General features: G+C 44.9%; 1 protein-coding gene across 5 annotated transcripts in view; it reads right to left on the reverse strand.

The window, feature by feature from the left end:
• The window catches only part of LOC118376237 (reelin), a 315,561-nt gene that overhangs the window by 102,135 nt on the left and 196,253 nt on the right, over nt 1-17,173 (reverse strand). For all 5 annotated transcript variants that reach the window (XM_052474627.1, XM_052474628.1, XM_052474630.1 and 2 more), the window contains 2 exons: nt 9,836-9,948; nt 8,816-8,953 (listed from right to left, as the gene is read on the reverse strand). In XM_052474627.1, coding sequence (XP_052330587.1) covers nt 8,816-8,953; nt 9,836-9,948 — 251 coding nt within the window. The remainder of the gene's footprint in view (nt 1-8,815; nt 8,954-9,835; nt 9,949-17,173) is intronic.

Here is a 17,173-nt window from a genome sequence, read left to right on the forward strand (position 1 = left end):
CACCTTGAGGATTGATTCTAAACATCGTTTGCCATATGTTTCTGTAGATATTATGGAGTTAATTTGGATTTTTTTTTTTTTTTTTACCCAAACGTGATGAAGAAAACGGAGCGATTTGTCAACACAAATAATATTTTTGTAACATTTGCTATCTAACTGAGAGTCTCCTCATTGAAAACATCTGAAGTTCTTCAAAGGTAAATTATTTTATTTGAATGCTTTTCTGTTTTTTGTGAAAATGTTGCATGCTGAATGCCAGGCATAATCCTATTTGCTATCAATAGAAGCATATTTTGAAAATCTGAGATGACAGTTTTGTTAACAAAAGGCTAAGCTTGAGAGCAAATAGATTTATTTAATTTAATTTGCGATTTTCATGAATAGTTAACGTTGCGTTATGCTAATGAGCTTGCGGATAGATTTACACAATCCTGGAAACAGTTTTTTTTCGTAGCTAAACGTGACGCAGAAAAAAACAAATAATCTTTCAGGAAAAACTGAACATTTGCTACGAAAACGGAGCGAAAACGGAGCGATTTGTCAACACAAATAATCTTTTTGTAACATTTGCTATCTAACTGAGAGTCTCCTCATTGAAAACATCTGAAGTTGTTCAAAGTTAAATTATTTTATTTGAATGCTTTTCTGTTTTTTGTGAAAATGTTGCCTGCTGAATGCTAACGCTAAATGCTACGCTAGCTATCAATACTGTTACACAATTGCTTGTTTTGCTATGGTTGAGAAGCATATTTTGAAAATCTGAGATGACAGTGTTGTTAACAAAAGGCTAAGCTTGAGAGCTAGCATATTTTTTATATTTCATTTGCGATTTTCATGAATAGTTAACGTTGCGTTATGGTAATGGGCTTGAGGCTGTAGTCACGATCCCGGATCCGGGATGGCTCGATGCAAGAAGTTAACTTGTCATGCGCTAATTGATGCGGTGCGACAATATCATTAATCTCTCAAACATTGTTTGATGATCTCAAAAATGCTTTTAAGCCAACTAAACGTTGGTTAAAAGTGGAACGATGCGACACTACACTTTGAGGGGTCACTCAGACTACCTCGCCTCTCACATTGAGAGTCATGCTGAAACTACACTTCAAGGACGTATCGCTCATTCACCCTGTGTATGTTACCAGCCTCGAAACTGTAACCCTGCTACTTGGAGCAGACTTGATGGGTTACTGCCATTGATGGATTGAAAAACCAACCAGGTATGGTCACAGGCTACAGTGCCTTCTCCACTGACCACACTGTCTTCCCCTAACGCTAGCTGCAACGTAGTCATTCACGAGGGGTATCTGTCGAAAGCACCCCTTGGGAAAAAGATGTTTAACCTCTTCAGACTCTAGGGGCAGTATTTCATTTTTGGATAAAAAGACGTGCCCATTTTAAGCGCAATATTTTGTCACGAAAAGATGCTCGACTATGCATGGATAGCTTTGGAAAGAAAACACTCTGACGTTTCCAGAACTGCAAAGATTTTCACTGTGAGTGCCCTAGAACAAAAGCTTCAAGCAAAACCAAGATGTTTCTGCAACCAGGAAATGAACAGGATTTCTGAGGCTACGTTTTGCATTATCTCCTTATATGGCTGTGAATGCGACAGGAATGAGCCTACCCTTTCTATCGTTTCCCCAAGGGGTCTGGAGCATTGACCATAATAGACGACATTTGCCAAGTGTCCGCACGGTGTCCTGCATGGAAATTGGTGCGCAAAACTCAGCTGCTGGTATTTTTCCATGGGATTCTGAGAAAAACCATGCTTCCACGAACGGCATATCAATGAAGAGATATTTGACAAAACACCTTGAGGATTGATTCAAACAACGTTTGCCATGTTTCGGTCGATATTATGGAGTTAATTGGGAAAAAAGTTCGACGTTTAGGTGACTGAATTTTCGGTTCGTTTCGGTAGCCAAATGTGTAGTAACAAAACGGAGCGATTTGTCCTACACAAAGAATCTTTCAGGAAAAACTGGACATCTGCTATGTAACTGAGAGTCTCCTCATTGAAACATCTGAAGTTCTTCAAAGGTAAATTATTTTATTTGATTCCTTTGCTGGTTTTTGTGAATATGTTGCGTGCTAAATGCTACACTAAATGCTAGGCTAGCGATCAACACTCTTACACAAATGATTGATTTTCTATGGTTCAAAAGCATATTTTGAAAATCTGAGATGACAGTGTTGTTAAGAAAAGGCTAAGCTTGAGAGCAGGCATATTTATTTTTATTTTTTATTTCATTTGCGATTTTTAGAAATCGTTAACGTTGCGTTATGGTAATGAGCTTGAGGCTGTAGTCACGATACCGGATCCGGAATGGCTCGGCGCAAGAGGTTAAAAACCTCTTGGGGCAGAATCCGATCCAAGGAGATATTACGATATCTTGACACATTCCATCAGCCAACCTGATTGACCATTATTTTCATGATTTCGAGACAGCTGTCTCTGTGAATAAGCAACTTCCCTCCTCCTTGCAGTCGTGCAATACGGTAGATGTGATGAACTCCTCTTGAGCTTCGGACATTTCCGCAAGCACTGCGTATACTCTGCTTCGGATGATACACCTTCCACTTTGTTAGGGACGGTCACCCCTTACAATGACACTAATGGCGTCAGTCCAGCAACTGACCCGATGACTCCCACTGGTGAAACACTTTGCGATATCACAGACCGATATCCTCGTCTCAGTTCGCAGGTACTGAAGAGGTTGCCACACGCGGATGCGGTGGTGACTGACATGCCTCTTGAGCATTTTGAAGCACAAACACCAGGATATTTGTTTGAAAGGTTACAGCCATTCTCAAAACGTGGTCGCTGAAAACTCGTAGATAGGGTCCGAACTTTTCATTTGCACCTCAGACACCAACACCACCCGCTGGAGATCCGGAGACACAAAGGGGGAGAATAGCAGCCCAGACCAATGATGAGCCTCATCGAGGCCGGTGGGGGTGTCGAGACTACGGACAACACCGTACGAAGCCCCCAGACCATAAATCAAATCTAGTTGTAAACTCCCCTACGAGAACAGTGAGGAGCAGACAGGCCCCTAGACAGGGATTATCTTAGAATACATCTAAGATAGTACTGAGGTGTACCACACTGGTCGTAAAGGAAGTCCAGTGGACTTGTCCACCTCCAAAACAAATGGCAACAATAATCATTACTTGCCATGTGTAGGTTCAACTCCAATACAACTAGTAAAACGCTCCAATCATGTGTTCCGGTAGTATAATATTTCAGAATAAATCGGTAGGATAACTGGTCCCTTTGAGCACCAGTACCAATACCAGCGACAGTCAGTCTAGCTACAATCAGTTAAAAGGTTAGAGACCTAACCAATCAAATTACCCTTGACAATAGCGACATATGATTCACTCAGAGTGCAACACGTGGAAGGGAATCTCCAGTGCACTCTTCCAATGGTTAACACACATGTCACTAATAAATAGAATCCTCCATTCAGGAGGAAAATTATTAGAAGTCATTAACCATGATCACACCACGTACGACTGGTCCATTTTAATGATAGTAAAGACACGACAGCTGTCATCGAGGCAAAGGGTGGCTTCTTTGAAGAATCTCAAATATAAAATATATTTAGATTTGCTTATCACCTTTTTGGTTACTACATGATTCCATAGGTGTTATTTCAGAGTGTTGATGTCTTCACTATTATTCTACAATGTAGAAAATTGTAAAATATAGAAAAACCCTGCAATGAGTAGGTGTCCCCAAACTTTTGACTGGTACTGTATATCAAAAGAGCACAAGTTTGAGCATTTGTCCGTTAGGCCTATGGATTTGTTTTGTTTATCAGTACAAATTAGATTGTGCAATAAGTCCCACTCGTGGTCTTCTATAAAATAAATTAAATTAATCTTAGCAATTCTTCTTAGCTAGCTACATAGCTGTCCTTGTATCAGAGATAATTGCATAATTATCGTATTTCGTCGCCCTAACGTAGCCTTCACTGCTATTCGCCCAGGAGCTAGCAAGCGCTAGCTAACGCACACAGATTAGCATCACTGTAGTGCTATTCACTCAACTCAACGACTTGATTAGTCTAGTGTTAGCTAGCTACATAGCTGTCTTTGTTTCCAAGATAATTGTGTAGTTTAGTGTGTGTAGCCTTGGAGTGATTATTTTAATTCACTGAGGTTCGCTAGCCAGCTATTTGTCGTCCTTAACGTAGGAGACTCTGCTAGCTAGCCAACAGCTAACAGCTAACAGCTAGCCAACGTCTACTGTTTCGAATTCAATCACCGGTCAGGTAGTATCACATTTTCATTTCATTTCATTACAGTACAACGGTTTGATTTGTTTGATCGTAGCTAGCTACATAGCCGTCTTTGTTTCAAAGATAATTGTGTAGTCTAGAGCGATTTCCTAGGTTAGCTAGCCAGCTATTGTCGTTCTTTTAACACAACGTAACGTAAACAACACTGCTAGCTAGCCAGCTAGCCCCCGTATAGTAGCACTGTAGAAACTATTACACTCAACGGAACGACTTGATTAGTGTAGTGTCAACAACGCAGCCACTGCCAGCTAGCCTACTTTAGCAGTACTGTATCATTTTAATCATTTTAGTCAATAAGATTCTTGCTACGTAAGCTTAACTTTCTGAACATTCGTGACGTGTAGTCCACTTGTCATTCCAATCTCCTTGCATTAGCGTAGCCTTTTCTGTAGCCTGTCAACTATGTGTCTGTCTATCCCTGTTCTCTCCTCTCTGCACAGACCATACAAACGCTCCACACCGCGTGGCCGCGACCACCCTAATCTGGTGGTCCCAGCGCGTACGACCCACGTGGAGTTCCAGGTCTCCGGTAGCCTCTGGAACTGCCGATCTGCGGCCAACAAGGCAGAGTTCATCTCAGCCTATGCCTCCCTCCAGTCCCTTGACTTCTTGGCACTGACGGAAACATGGATCACCACAGATAACACTGCTACTCCTACTGCTCTCTCCTCGTCCGCCCACGTGTTCTCGCACACCCCGAGAGCTTCTGGTCAGCGGGGTGGTGGCACCGGGATCCTCATCTCTCCCAAGTGGTCTTTCTCTCTTTCTCCCCTTACCCATCTGTCTATCGCCTCCTTTGAATTCCATGCTGTCACAGTTACCAGCCCTTTCAAGCTTAACATCCTTATCATTTATCGCCCTCCAGGTTCCCTCGGAGAGTTCATCAATGAGCTTGATGCCTTGATAAGCTCCTTTCCTGAGGACGGCTCACCTCTCACAGTTCTGGGTGACTTTAACCTCCCCACGTCTACCTTTGACTCATTCCTCTCTGCCTCCTTCTTTCCACTCCTCTCCTCTTTTGACCTCACCCTCTCACCTTCCCCCCCTACTCACAAGGCAGGCAATACGCTTGACCTCATCTTTACTAGATGCTGTTCTTCCACTAACCTCATTGCAACTCCCCTCCAAGTCTCCGACCACTACCTTGTATCCTTTTCCCTCTCGCTCTCATCCAACACTTCCCACACTGCCCCTACTCGGATGGTATCGCACCGTCCCAACCTTCGCTCTCTCTCCCCCGCTACTCTCTCCTCTTCCATCCTATCATCTCTTCCCTCTGCTCAAACTTTCTCCAACCTATCTCCTGATTCTGCCTCCTCAACCCTCCTCTCCTCCCTTACTGCATCCTTTGACTCCCTATGTCCCCTATCCTCCAGGCCGGCTCGGTCCTCCCCTCCCGCTCCGTGGCTCGACGACTCCTTGCAAGCTCACAGAACAGGGCTCCGGGCAGCCGAGCGGAAATGGATTAAAACTCGCCTCCCTGCGGACCTGGCATCCTTTCACTCCCTCCTCTCTACATTTTCCTCCTCTGTCTCTGCTGCTAAAGCTACTTTCTACCATTCTAAATTCCAAGCATCTGCCTCTAACCCTAGGAAGCTCTTTGCCACCTTCTCCTCCCTCCTGAATCCTCCCCCCCCCCTCCTCCCTCTCTGCAGATGACTTCGTCAACCATTTTGAAAAGAAGGTCGACGACATCCGATCCTCGTTTGCTAAGTCAAACGACACCGCTGGTTCTGCTCACACTGCCCTACCCTATGCTCTGACCTCTTTCTCCCCTCTCTCTCCAGATGAAATCTCGCGTCTTGTGACGGCCGGCCGCCCAACAACCTGCCCGCTTGACCCTATCCCCTCCTCTCTTCTCCAGACCATTTCCGGAGACCTTCTCCCTTACCTCACCTCGCTCATCAACTCATCCCTGACCGCTGGCTACGTCCCTCCCGTCTTCAAGAGAGCGAGAGTTGCACCCCTTCTGAAAAAACCTACACTCGATCCCTCCGATGTCAACAACTACAGACCAGTATCCCTTCTCTCTTTTCTCTCCAAAACTCTTGAGCGTGCCGTCCTTGGCCAGCTCTACCGCTATCTCTCTCAGAATGACCTTCTTGATCCAAATCAGTCAGGTTTCAAGACTAGTCATTCAACTGAGACTGCTCTTCTCTGTATCACGGAGGCGCTCCGCACTGCTAAAGCTAACTCTCTCTCCTCTGCTCTCATCCTTCTAGACCTATCGGCTGCCTTCGATACTGTGAACCATCAGATCCTCCTCTCCACCCTCTCCGAGTTGGGCATCTCCGGCGCGGCCCACGCTTGGATTGCGTCCTACCTGACAGGTCGCTCCTACCAGGTGGCGTGGCGAGAATCTGTCTCCTCACCACGCGCTCTCACCACTGGTGTCCCCCAGGGCTCTGTTCTAGGCCCTCTCTTATTCTCGCTATACACCAAGTCACTTGGCTCTGTCATAACCTCACATGGTCTCTCCTATCATTGCTATGCAGACGACACACAATTAATCTTCTCCTTTCCCCCTTCTGATGACCAGGTGGCGAATCGCATCTCTGCATGTCTGGCAGACATATCAGTGTGGATGACGGATCACCACCTCAAGCTGAACCTCAGCAAGACGGAGCTCCTCTTCCTCCCGGGGAAGGACTGCCCGTTCCATGATCTCGCCATCACGGTTGACAACTCCATTGTGTCCTCCTCCCAGAGCGCTAAGAACCTTGGCGTGATCCTGGACAACACCCTGACGTTCTCAACTAACATCAAGGCGGTGTCCCGTTCCTGTAGGTTCATGCTCTACAACATCCGCAGAGTACGACCCTGCCTCACACAGGAAGCGGCGCAGGTCCTAATCCAGGCACTTGTCATCTCCCGTCTTGATTACTGCAACTCGCTGTTGGCTGGGCTCCCTGCCTGTGCCATTAAACCCCTACAACTCATCCAGAACGCCGCAGCCCGTCTGGTGTTCAACCTTCCCAAGTTCTCTCACATCACCCCGCTCCTCCGCTCTCTCCACTGGCTTCCAGTTGAAGCTCGCATCCGCTACAAGACCATGGTGCTTGCCTACGGAGCTGTGAGGGGAACGGCACCTCAGTACCTCCAGGCTCTGATCAGGCCCTACACCCAAACAAGGGCACTGCGTTCATCCACCTCTGGCCTGCTCGCCTCCCTACCACTGAGGAAGTACAGTTCCCGCTCAGCCCAGTTAAAACTGTTCGCTGCTCTGGCCCCCAATGGTGGAACAAACTCCCTCACGACGCCAGGACAGCGGAGTCAATCACCACCTTCCGGAGACACCTGAAACCCCACCTCTTCAAGGAATACCTAGGATAGGGTAAGTAAGGGTAAGTAATCCTTCTCACCCCCCTTCTCCCCCAAAAAAAAAAAAAAGATTTAGATGCAAGTGGCTGTTCCACTGGATGTCATAAGGTGTATGCACCAATTTGTAAGTCGCTCTGGATAAGAGCGTCTGCTAAATGACTTAAATGTAAATGTAAATGTAAATTGTTTTTGACTGGATGTGTAGCACAACACCAGATAGTAGTTTAGGAGGGAGTAACAAAAATATATAGCAGTCAGAGTGCAGTATAACTGCAGTTCAACTGGAGTACAATGCAGTTATTCTGCAATTACTGCATACAAAATACCACAGTCGACTGCAGTTACTGTACTTTTACTGCAGTTTCCAAACTGCAATCTACGTTTGTAAGGGATAGGCTGGGATCCGCACTAAGCAGCTGTAGCATTTTTCACTGTCCGTCCATGGGTCTAAAAAACAATGATTGATAGGCAGTTTACACTTCTTCAATTCAACCATTATTTGGTTAAAATACACCTATACATTTGTGAACAGTCATCCACGACAACTACAATCCGTAAGGCGCAAATAGGCCAAAGTGAGAGAGCAGCAGTGTGATTCACATCATTCTGATAACCGTATCGCCCATAAACTACACCACTGCTGTCATCCTTACCTCCAAGTGTTTCATCTTTGGATTCAGACAGCAGTTGCACCATTCGACTGTAGACTACAAAAGCCTATTCCTGCTCTTTTCCTGCGATCCATCAAACACATTTGGTGGTGTGTCATCATAGTGGTCTCTGACTTGTGGTCAGACCAGGTGGAACAAATTTGAACTTTTCATGTCATTGAGAAAGCAGAAAGGTGTTATAAATATTTTTTTCACAAACATCCTTTCTACATTTTCAACTAATCCTAGAAGTAATCATGTAACAAACTACAGTTTTTGTAATCAGATCACATGTAACGGGTTACATGTAAACTCCCAACCCTGTGCGCCCTCTACTGGGTATTAGAATGATCAACACACGCAAGGCATCTTCAGATGGTTTTCTGTTTCTGGCAAGGTAAAAAGTCATGTATCGAGTTAGTTTCCTCGCTAAGTAACACTGTAAGTTAACAAGTTACTTTTAATGGAAGTAATGTTGTAACGTAAAAAAGTTACCTTTAAAAGTAAAGTTCCCCAACAGTGGCCCTCACTGACCTGCAGTGTCCGTGGTCGCACCATCCGTGTCCGTGGCACATCTGAAGGCACTGCTGTCCGATGTAGATGTCATCCAGAGCCCATTCATCCTGCTCTCCATAGTAGTTCTGGATCCAACGGAACCGCGTGGCACTGGACCTGCACACACAGACAACAATCAGACACATCAAAGAGAACCAAACCATCCTGCATGTATTGTTAGCAAAGCTCATAAGCAAATATCAGGACCAGGATATACATTTGGTGAGCAGGAATACCAACAGAGTTGATGAAATGGGCATTGGCAGATTGTTAAAAACACAAATGAAGAAATAATATGCTTGAACACCACATTTTATAAAACCCCAGAACACTAATGAGACTGGGGAGGTGACACGGATCAATATAGGATCCATCCATACTATATCATCGTTTTTGTTGTTTTACCGTCCATGATGGAGGTGCTCCATCATCTGTGTAACTATATACAAGCATGTGTGTCTGAGTACCAGTGGATTATGTCTGTGAATTGAAAGTGCACCCCCACCTAGACCCCTAATGTGTATTTTAGTGCTTGGCCCTGCATGTGTGATGGTGATGGATGGTGGAGCCAACACGCCCAGTTAGGTTTATTTGTTACAGTCAGAGCAGTCAAAGCAGGTTAGTTCCCTGCAATAGTGACCCAAAATCGACCCAGAGGTAGCCAGGAATCCTTCATGAATGAGATGAGATCAGCAAACCTTTATTTAAGTTCATAGGGCTGGGGCTAGGGCTGGGGAGGGGAGGGTGGAGGAAGGGATGGGGTGGGGTGGGGATAGGGAGACAGGAATATTGGTTGTAGGTCAGAGTCTCCTCAGGGAGAGGGGAGTGGGAGGTGTGTGTGAATATCTGAGTGTGTGTGTGTGTGTGTGTGTGTGTGTGCGCACACGCACTGTGGGCCCAATTCAGAGTTGAGATGAATGTGCTGAACTCAGACTTTCGTAAAGCATTCTGTCAATGGGTATACCAACCTGTATGGATGAAAGAATGTGTGTTACCCACCATGCTCTATGAGGCAAGGGCAGAGTGATGCGTCTCCAGTCAGTGAACTCAGAGGGATGGTACACACTGGGAGCAGTGAACTCTGAACAGCTGGGCATCCCTGGTAGGCAGGCCTGGGAAGGGGAGAAAATACTCAGTCAACTCCGTAACACACCATATCAATACACCTGACAGTACAGACAAACTTCATTATTCCAGTATCTACATGTTTTATGGTTGTTATACCTACAACAGATAATTGCACTTATTGTATGTGGCTTTAGATAAAACCGTGTGATATATGGCTGCATCAGTTCCACAAAAGAGCTGTAAAGAAGCTCTAGAGAGTAGCTCAGTCAGTCCCACTAACAACTGAGATCATAAACAGACCTAATACCGGAGAATGCCCTCACAGCTCACAATAAGCTAATGACCCTGGGACTGAACATCTCCCTCTGCAACTGGATCCTGGACTTCCTGATGGGCCGGCCCCAGGTGGTAAGGGTAGGTAACAACACGTCCGCTAGGCTGATCCTCGACAATGGGGCCCCTCAGAGGTGCGTGTTCAGCCCCCTCCTGTACTCCCTGTTCACTCACGACTGCACGGCCAGGCACGACTCCAACACCGTCATTAAATTTGACGATGACAAAACAGTTGTAGACCTGATCACTGACAACAACGAGACAGCCTATAGGGAGGAGGTCAAAGATCTGGCCGGGTGTTGCCAGGACAACAACCTCAATGTGATCAAGATAAAGGAGATGTTTGTGGACTACAGGAAAAAGAGGACTGAGCACACCCCCATTCTTATCGACATGGTTGCAGTGGAGCAGGTTGAGAGCTTCAAGTTCCTTGGTGTCCACATCACCAGCAAACTAACATGGTCCAAGCACATCAAGACAGTTGTGAAGCGGGCATGACAAAACCTATTACCCCTCAGGATGGCATGGGTCCTCAGATCCTCAAAAGGTTCTATAGCTGCACCATCGAGAACATCCTGACTGTTTGCATCACTGCCTGGTATGGCAACTACTCGGCCTCAGACCACAAGGCACTACAGAGGGTAGTGCGAAAGACCCAGTACATCACAGGGGCCAAGCATCCTGCCAACTAGGATCTCTATAACAGGCGGTGTCAGACTCCAGCCAACCTAGTCATAGACTGTTCTCTCTGCTACCGCAAGGCAAGCAGTACAGGAGCGCCAAGTCTACGTCCAAGAGGCTTCTTAACAACTTCAACCCCCAAGCCATAAGACTCCTGAACATCTAGTCAAATGGCTACCCCTCCCCTCTCCACACCATTGCCACCCTCTGTTATCATCTATGCATAGTCACTTTAATAACTCTACCTTCATGTACATACTACAAATACTAACCGGCACCCCCCTGTTTATATTGCTATTTTTTACTGCTGCTCTTTAATTACTTGTTACTTTTATCTCTTATTCTTTTTTGAAACTGCACTGCTGTTTAGGGCTTGTAAGTAAGTATTTGACTGTAAGGTGAAATGTTGTATACCTGTTGAAGTCGGCGCATGTGACTATTACAATTTGATTTGATTTGAATATGTGAGGAGACTTCATAGCATAATGCTATTGAAGGTACTTTAAAAGGTATACCATATCATACACTGCACTTGCAGAAGGATGACATTTTCTTGTACCTTGGCCTTAGTGATATAGTTCATTTGTAGGAGACTCGTTCAATTTTCCCCATTTGTGTTATTTTCTAGCAAGGGTGACTTACAGAAGGACGTTTCATCAAGTCATTAACATTAATGTAGGAATGGAACCTCACATCACATCAACACAATCCCCTTTTAATGGACGGGCCCTTCAAACCAGGAACCTTGGTTGACCAGAAGAAGTCCCTTTTGAAATGGGGACCAGCAGGGCCAAGATATGACCCCAATCAGCCTACTATCTCATGTGTTCTAAACAAACCGGAAGAGCCCAAGCTGGAATCATTTTTGCTCCAGTATACGACAGGGCAATAAAGCCCAAAACCAGATACTTCCTCTTGAACAAAGGTGGGATGCCTTTTTCTAAGACAATTATAATTGAATGTTATTTGTTGGGCAATATATATATATAGAATGTACAATATTGTATTTGCAAGTTACAACAAAGTATTAATTAAAACACTTATTTCCAAAGTGGTTCTCGATTACTCAATGAATAATGGACCAAAATGTCATAAAACACCGTTCCTAACAGCACACAAACATGAATCACTCATAGTCTCAAGTTTCTGATGTTACATTTATATAAGTATTTAGACCCTTTACTCAGTGCTTTGTTGAAGTACCTTTGGCAGTGATTACAGCCTTGAGTCTTCTTGGGTATGACGCTACAAGCTTGGCACACCTGTTTTTGGGGAGTTTCTACCATTATTCTCTGCAGATCCTATCAAGCTCTATCAGGTTGGATGGGGAGCGTTGCTACACAACTATTTTCAGGCCTCTCCAGCGATGTTTGACCAGGTTTAAGACCGTGCTCTGGCTGGGCCACTCAAGGACATTCAGAGACTTGTCCCGAAGCCACTCCTGCGTTGTCTTGGCTGTGTGCATAGGATCATTGGAAGGTTAACCTCGCCCTAGTCTGAGGTCCTGAAACCTCTGAAGAAGGTTTTCATTAAGGATCTCTCTGTACTTTGCTCCGTTCATCTTTCCATCGATCCTGACTAGTCTCCCAGTCCATGCCGCTGAAAAATCCACCCCCAGAAATGGAGCCAGGTTTCCTCCAGACCTCAAGCTTGGAATTAAGGCCAAAGAGTTTCATCAGACCAGAGAATCTGAGAGTTCTTTAGGTGCCTTTCGGCACACTCCAAGCGGGCTGTCATGTGCCTTTAACTGAGGAGTGGCTTCCGTCTGGCCACTTTTACATAAAGGCCTGATTGGTGGAGTGCTGCAGAGATGGATGTCCATCTGGAAGGTTCTCCCATCTCCACAGAGGAAATCTGGAGCTCTGTCAGAGTGACTTCTCCCCCTATTGCTCAGTTTGGCTGGGCAGCGAGCTCTAGGAAGAGTCTTCGAAAACTTCTTCCATTTCAGAATGATGGAGGCCACTGTGTTCTTGGCGACCTTCAATACTGCAGAAACGTTTTGGTACCCATCCCCAGATCTCTGCCTCGACACAATCCTGTCTCGGAGCCCTACGGACAATTTCTTCGACCTCATGGCTTCGTTGTTGCTCTGACATGCACTGTCAACTGTGGGACTTTATATAGACAGGTGTATGCCTTTCCAAATCATGTCCAATCAATTGAGTTTACCACTGGTGGACTCCAATCAAGTTGTGTTTATCTCAGGATGATCAATGGAAACAGGATTCACCTGAGTTCAATTTCAAGTCTCACTGTACATAGGCACTGTACAAAAAAGTGACTGGTAGTAGGATATACATAAATAGGTAAACAGGGCTGAAATGGACTGGTAGTAGAATATACATAAATAGGTAAACAGGGCTGAAATGGACTGGTAGTAGAATATACATAAATAGGTAAACAGGGCTGAAAGGGACTGGTAGTAGGATATACATAAATAGGTAAACAGGGCTGAAAGGGACTGGTAGTAGGATATACATAAATAGGTAAACAGGGCTGAAAGGGACTGGTAGTAGAATATACATAAATAGGTAAACAGGGCTGAAAGGGACTGGTAGTAGGATATATATATACATAAATAGGTAAACAGGGCTGAAAGGGACTGGTAGTAGGATATACATAAATAGGTAAACAGGGCTGAAAGGGACTGGTAGTAGGATATACATAAATAGGTAAACAGGGCTGAAAAGTGTAATACCTATGGTAATACACTAATGGTAGTATTTAAAAAAAAAAAAATTACTAGGCAAGTCAGTTAAGAACAAATTCTTATTTTCAATGACGGCCTAGGAACAGTGGGTTAACTGCCTGTTCAGGGGCAGAACGACAGATTTGTACCTTGTCAGCTCGGGGATTCAAACGTACAACCTTTCGGTTACTAGTCCAACGCTCTAACCACTAGGCTACCCTGCCGCCCCCTACTATTTACAGTACCAGTCAAAAGTTTGGACACACCTAAACATTCAAGAATGTCTCTTTATTTTGACTATTTTCTACAATATAGAATAATAGTGAATACATCAAAGCCATAAAGTAACACATATGGAATCATGTAGTAACCAAAAAAGTGTTATTTTAATACTTGAGATTCTTCAAAGTAGCCACCATTTGTCTTGATGACAGCTTTACACACTTTTGGCATTCAGTCAACCAGTTTCATGAGGAATACTTTTCCAACAGTCTTGAAGGAGTTCCCACATATGCTGAGCCCTTGTTGTCTCAATTGGGTTGAGGTCAGGTGATTGTATTGTATATATATTGTGGAGGCCAGGTATTCTGATCCAGGTCCATCACCCTCCTTATTGGTCAAATAGCCTTTACACAGCCTGGAGGTGTGTTTTGGTTTATTGTCCTGTTGAAAAACAAATGATAGTGCAAATCAGATGGGATGGCGAACCGCTGCAGAATGCTGTGGTAGCCATGCTGGTTAAGTGTGCCTTGAATTCTAAATACATTTCTGACAACGTCAACAGCAAAGCACACCCACACCATTACACTTCCTCCTCCATGTTTCACGGTGGGAACCACACATACAGAGGTCATCGGTTCAGCTTCTCCGCTTCTCATAAAGAAATGGCGGTTGAAACCAAAAATCTTAAATTTGGACTAATCAGACAAAAGTACAGATTTCCACCAGTCTAATGTCAATTGCTCGTGTTTTTTGGCCCAAGCAAGTCACTTCTTCTTATTGGTGTCCTTTAAAGGGAAAGGGGGATACCTAGTCAGTTGTGGTTTCTTTGCAGAAAATCATTTTTAGCAGCAGCATAGGTTGGGTCTGTGTGGGTAGAGACTTGTGGATTGGCACAGTGACATAGATTATATTTTGTGGGAGAGGGAGAACAGTAGTTGTTAGCCATTTAAAAGTCTTATGGCAAGGGGATAGAAGCTGTTTAGAAGTCTGTTTGTCTGAGCCTTGATGCACTGATAGCTCCTGCTGTACAGAAGCATGAAGAAAAGTTCATGTCTCAGGTGTCTGGAGTCTTTGGACCTTTTCACAGCCTTTCTCAGACACCGCCTGGCATGTACATCCTGGATGGCTGGGAGCTCACTGTGCCATCCACACCACCCTCTGTCGGACCTTCTGGTCATGGGTGGTGCAGTTGCCATACCAGACTGTACAAACAGTCTGGACAACCAGTCTGGATGCTCTCAACAGTGCAGCTGTAAAATCGTTTCAACCTCCTGAGGGAGAAGAGGTGTTGCTGTATTTTCTTCATGACAGTTCTATTGTGAGAGGAGTCCTCAGAGATTCGGACACCAAGGAACTTGATGCTCTTGACCCTCTCCACGTCGATGTGGATGGGGGTATAGATCTGTTGGGGCGGAATACGAATTGGAGTGGGACTAGGGTTTCTGGGAGGATGGAGGTGATGTGTGCCAGACCAGCCTTTCAAAGCACTTCATGATTTCAGATGTTAGTGCTACAAGGCGGTAGTCATTGTGGCAGGTAGCGTTCGAGTTCTTGGGGACAGGAATGATGGTGGTCAGCTTGAGATGTGGGGAAGACAGACTGTGACAAAGTGAGGTTGAAAATGACCGTGAAGATGCCTGCCAGCTGGTCTGCGCGTGCACTGAGATGTACCCTGGAATAGGGTCGGTCCCCCTGGCTTTGTAAGTGTTGAGCATATTAAGAACCTTACTCACGTCAGCCTTGGAGGGCGAGATCCAGTCCTCTGAGATGGTGGGGGCCCTTGTGCATGGCTCGGTATTGTTATTGTTGAAGCGTGCATGAAATGCATTGAGTTGATCTGGTAGAGAGGCATCGTTGGATAGATCATGGCGATGTCTACCTTTGTAATCCGTAAACAAGTGTAGCCCCAGGCACATTCGTCGAGCTTCGGCGCCGGTGTAATAGGATTCCACCTTATCCCTATATTGTCATTTTGCCTGTTTGATGGCTCTGCGGAGTTACCATACCACGGACATACCAACCCTTGGATAGGTCAGGGGAGACTTGGATGACTATCTCCCCCTTTTCACGCTTGAACCAATAGGCAGAGTCAGATAGTTTGGTGGAACATTTTGAACACTAACCTCAAATGGAGAGAATAAAAGAACATTTCACACGGCGGCAGGGTAGCCTAGTGGTTAGAGCATTGGACTAGTAACCGAAAGGTTGCAAGTTCAAATCCCCGAGCTGACAAGGTACAAAATCTGTCGTTCTGCCCCTGAACAGGCAGTTAACCCACTGTTCCTAGGCCGTCATTGAAAATAAGCTAAGGATTCCAGATCACCAGCTCGCATCTAACTGATCCTGTCAGGATCTCAGTCAACGATTGTTAACGCTATCATTCCTCCCCAAACCTCTTCGTTGGCCTCTACACGGCATCAGCACATCTATCATTCCTCGCCAAACCTCTTCGTTGGCCTCTACATGGCATCAGCGCATCTATCATTCCTCACCAAACCTCTTCGTTGGCCTCTACACGGCATCAGCACATCTATCATTCCTCGCCAAACCTCTTCGTTGGCCTCTACAAGGCATCAGCACATCTATCATTCCTCACCAAACCTCTTCGTTGGCCTCTACACGGCATCAGCACATCTATCATTCCTCGCCAAACCTCTTCGTTGGCCTCTACACGGCATCAGCGCATCTATTAATCCTCGCCAAACCTCTTCATTGGTCTCTACCGGGCCTCAGCGCATCACTGAGTCTCCAACCTCCCAGGACTCCAATCTCCGAGCTTGTGTGAAGCCAACTCACCACTGTCATCTGACCAAAGAACACCATAACTATACAGGAAATCACCCTTTCTCTCCTCAGCATTGTCATGATGTGTAATGTGTAGTTCTTTAGGGATAACACTTGTGTAGTCTTAACATTCTGTATACTCTGACCCGCCTGACCTTCCTTCACTAAACAGCTACAATTTTAAACCCCAAATCTATTTTGCATGAAGAAACAACCTGTCATTTATCACAAACTTTGTGAACATCTAGGTTTTCTCAGAAAGACTGCATTTAATCAGTGGACACCACTCGTGTTTATTACAACACACCTGTCAAAATTGTTTTCTTTACTAATGAATTATTATTATTATTGTTGCTCAAGGTACTGCATAGGTGTAAACATACATTTTTTAGCAAGAGATAGCACTTGCATAGCCTAAGAAAGTAGCAGAAATGTGCAGAAAGTAGTTTTGAATGCGTTTTATTGAATGGAAACAATAAGTCTTGAACTTTCTTTGGCAACATAGTGATATAAACTTATATAATGTATATATTGAGGAATTCAACTACAAAATACTAGTC

Source organism: Oncorhynchus keta, chromosome 22 (assembly GCF_023373465.1).
Source record: "Oncorhynchus keta strain PuntledgeMale-10-30-2019 chromosome 22, Oket_V2, whole genome shotgun sequence".
NCBI classification, from domain to species: domain Eukaryota; kingdom Metazoa; phylum Chordata; class Actinopteri; order Salmoniformes; family Salmonidae; genus Oncorhynchus; species Oncorhynchus keta.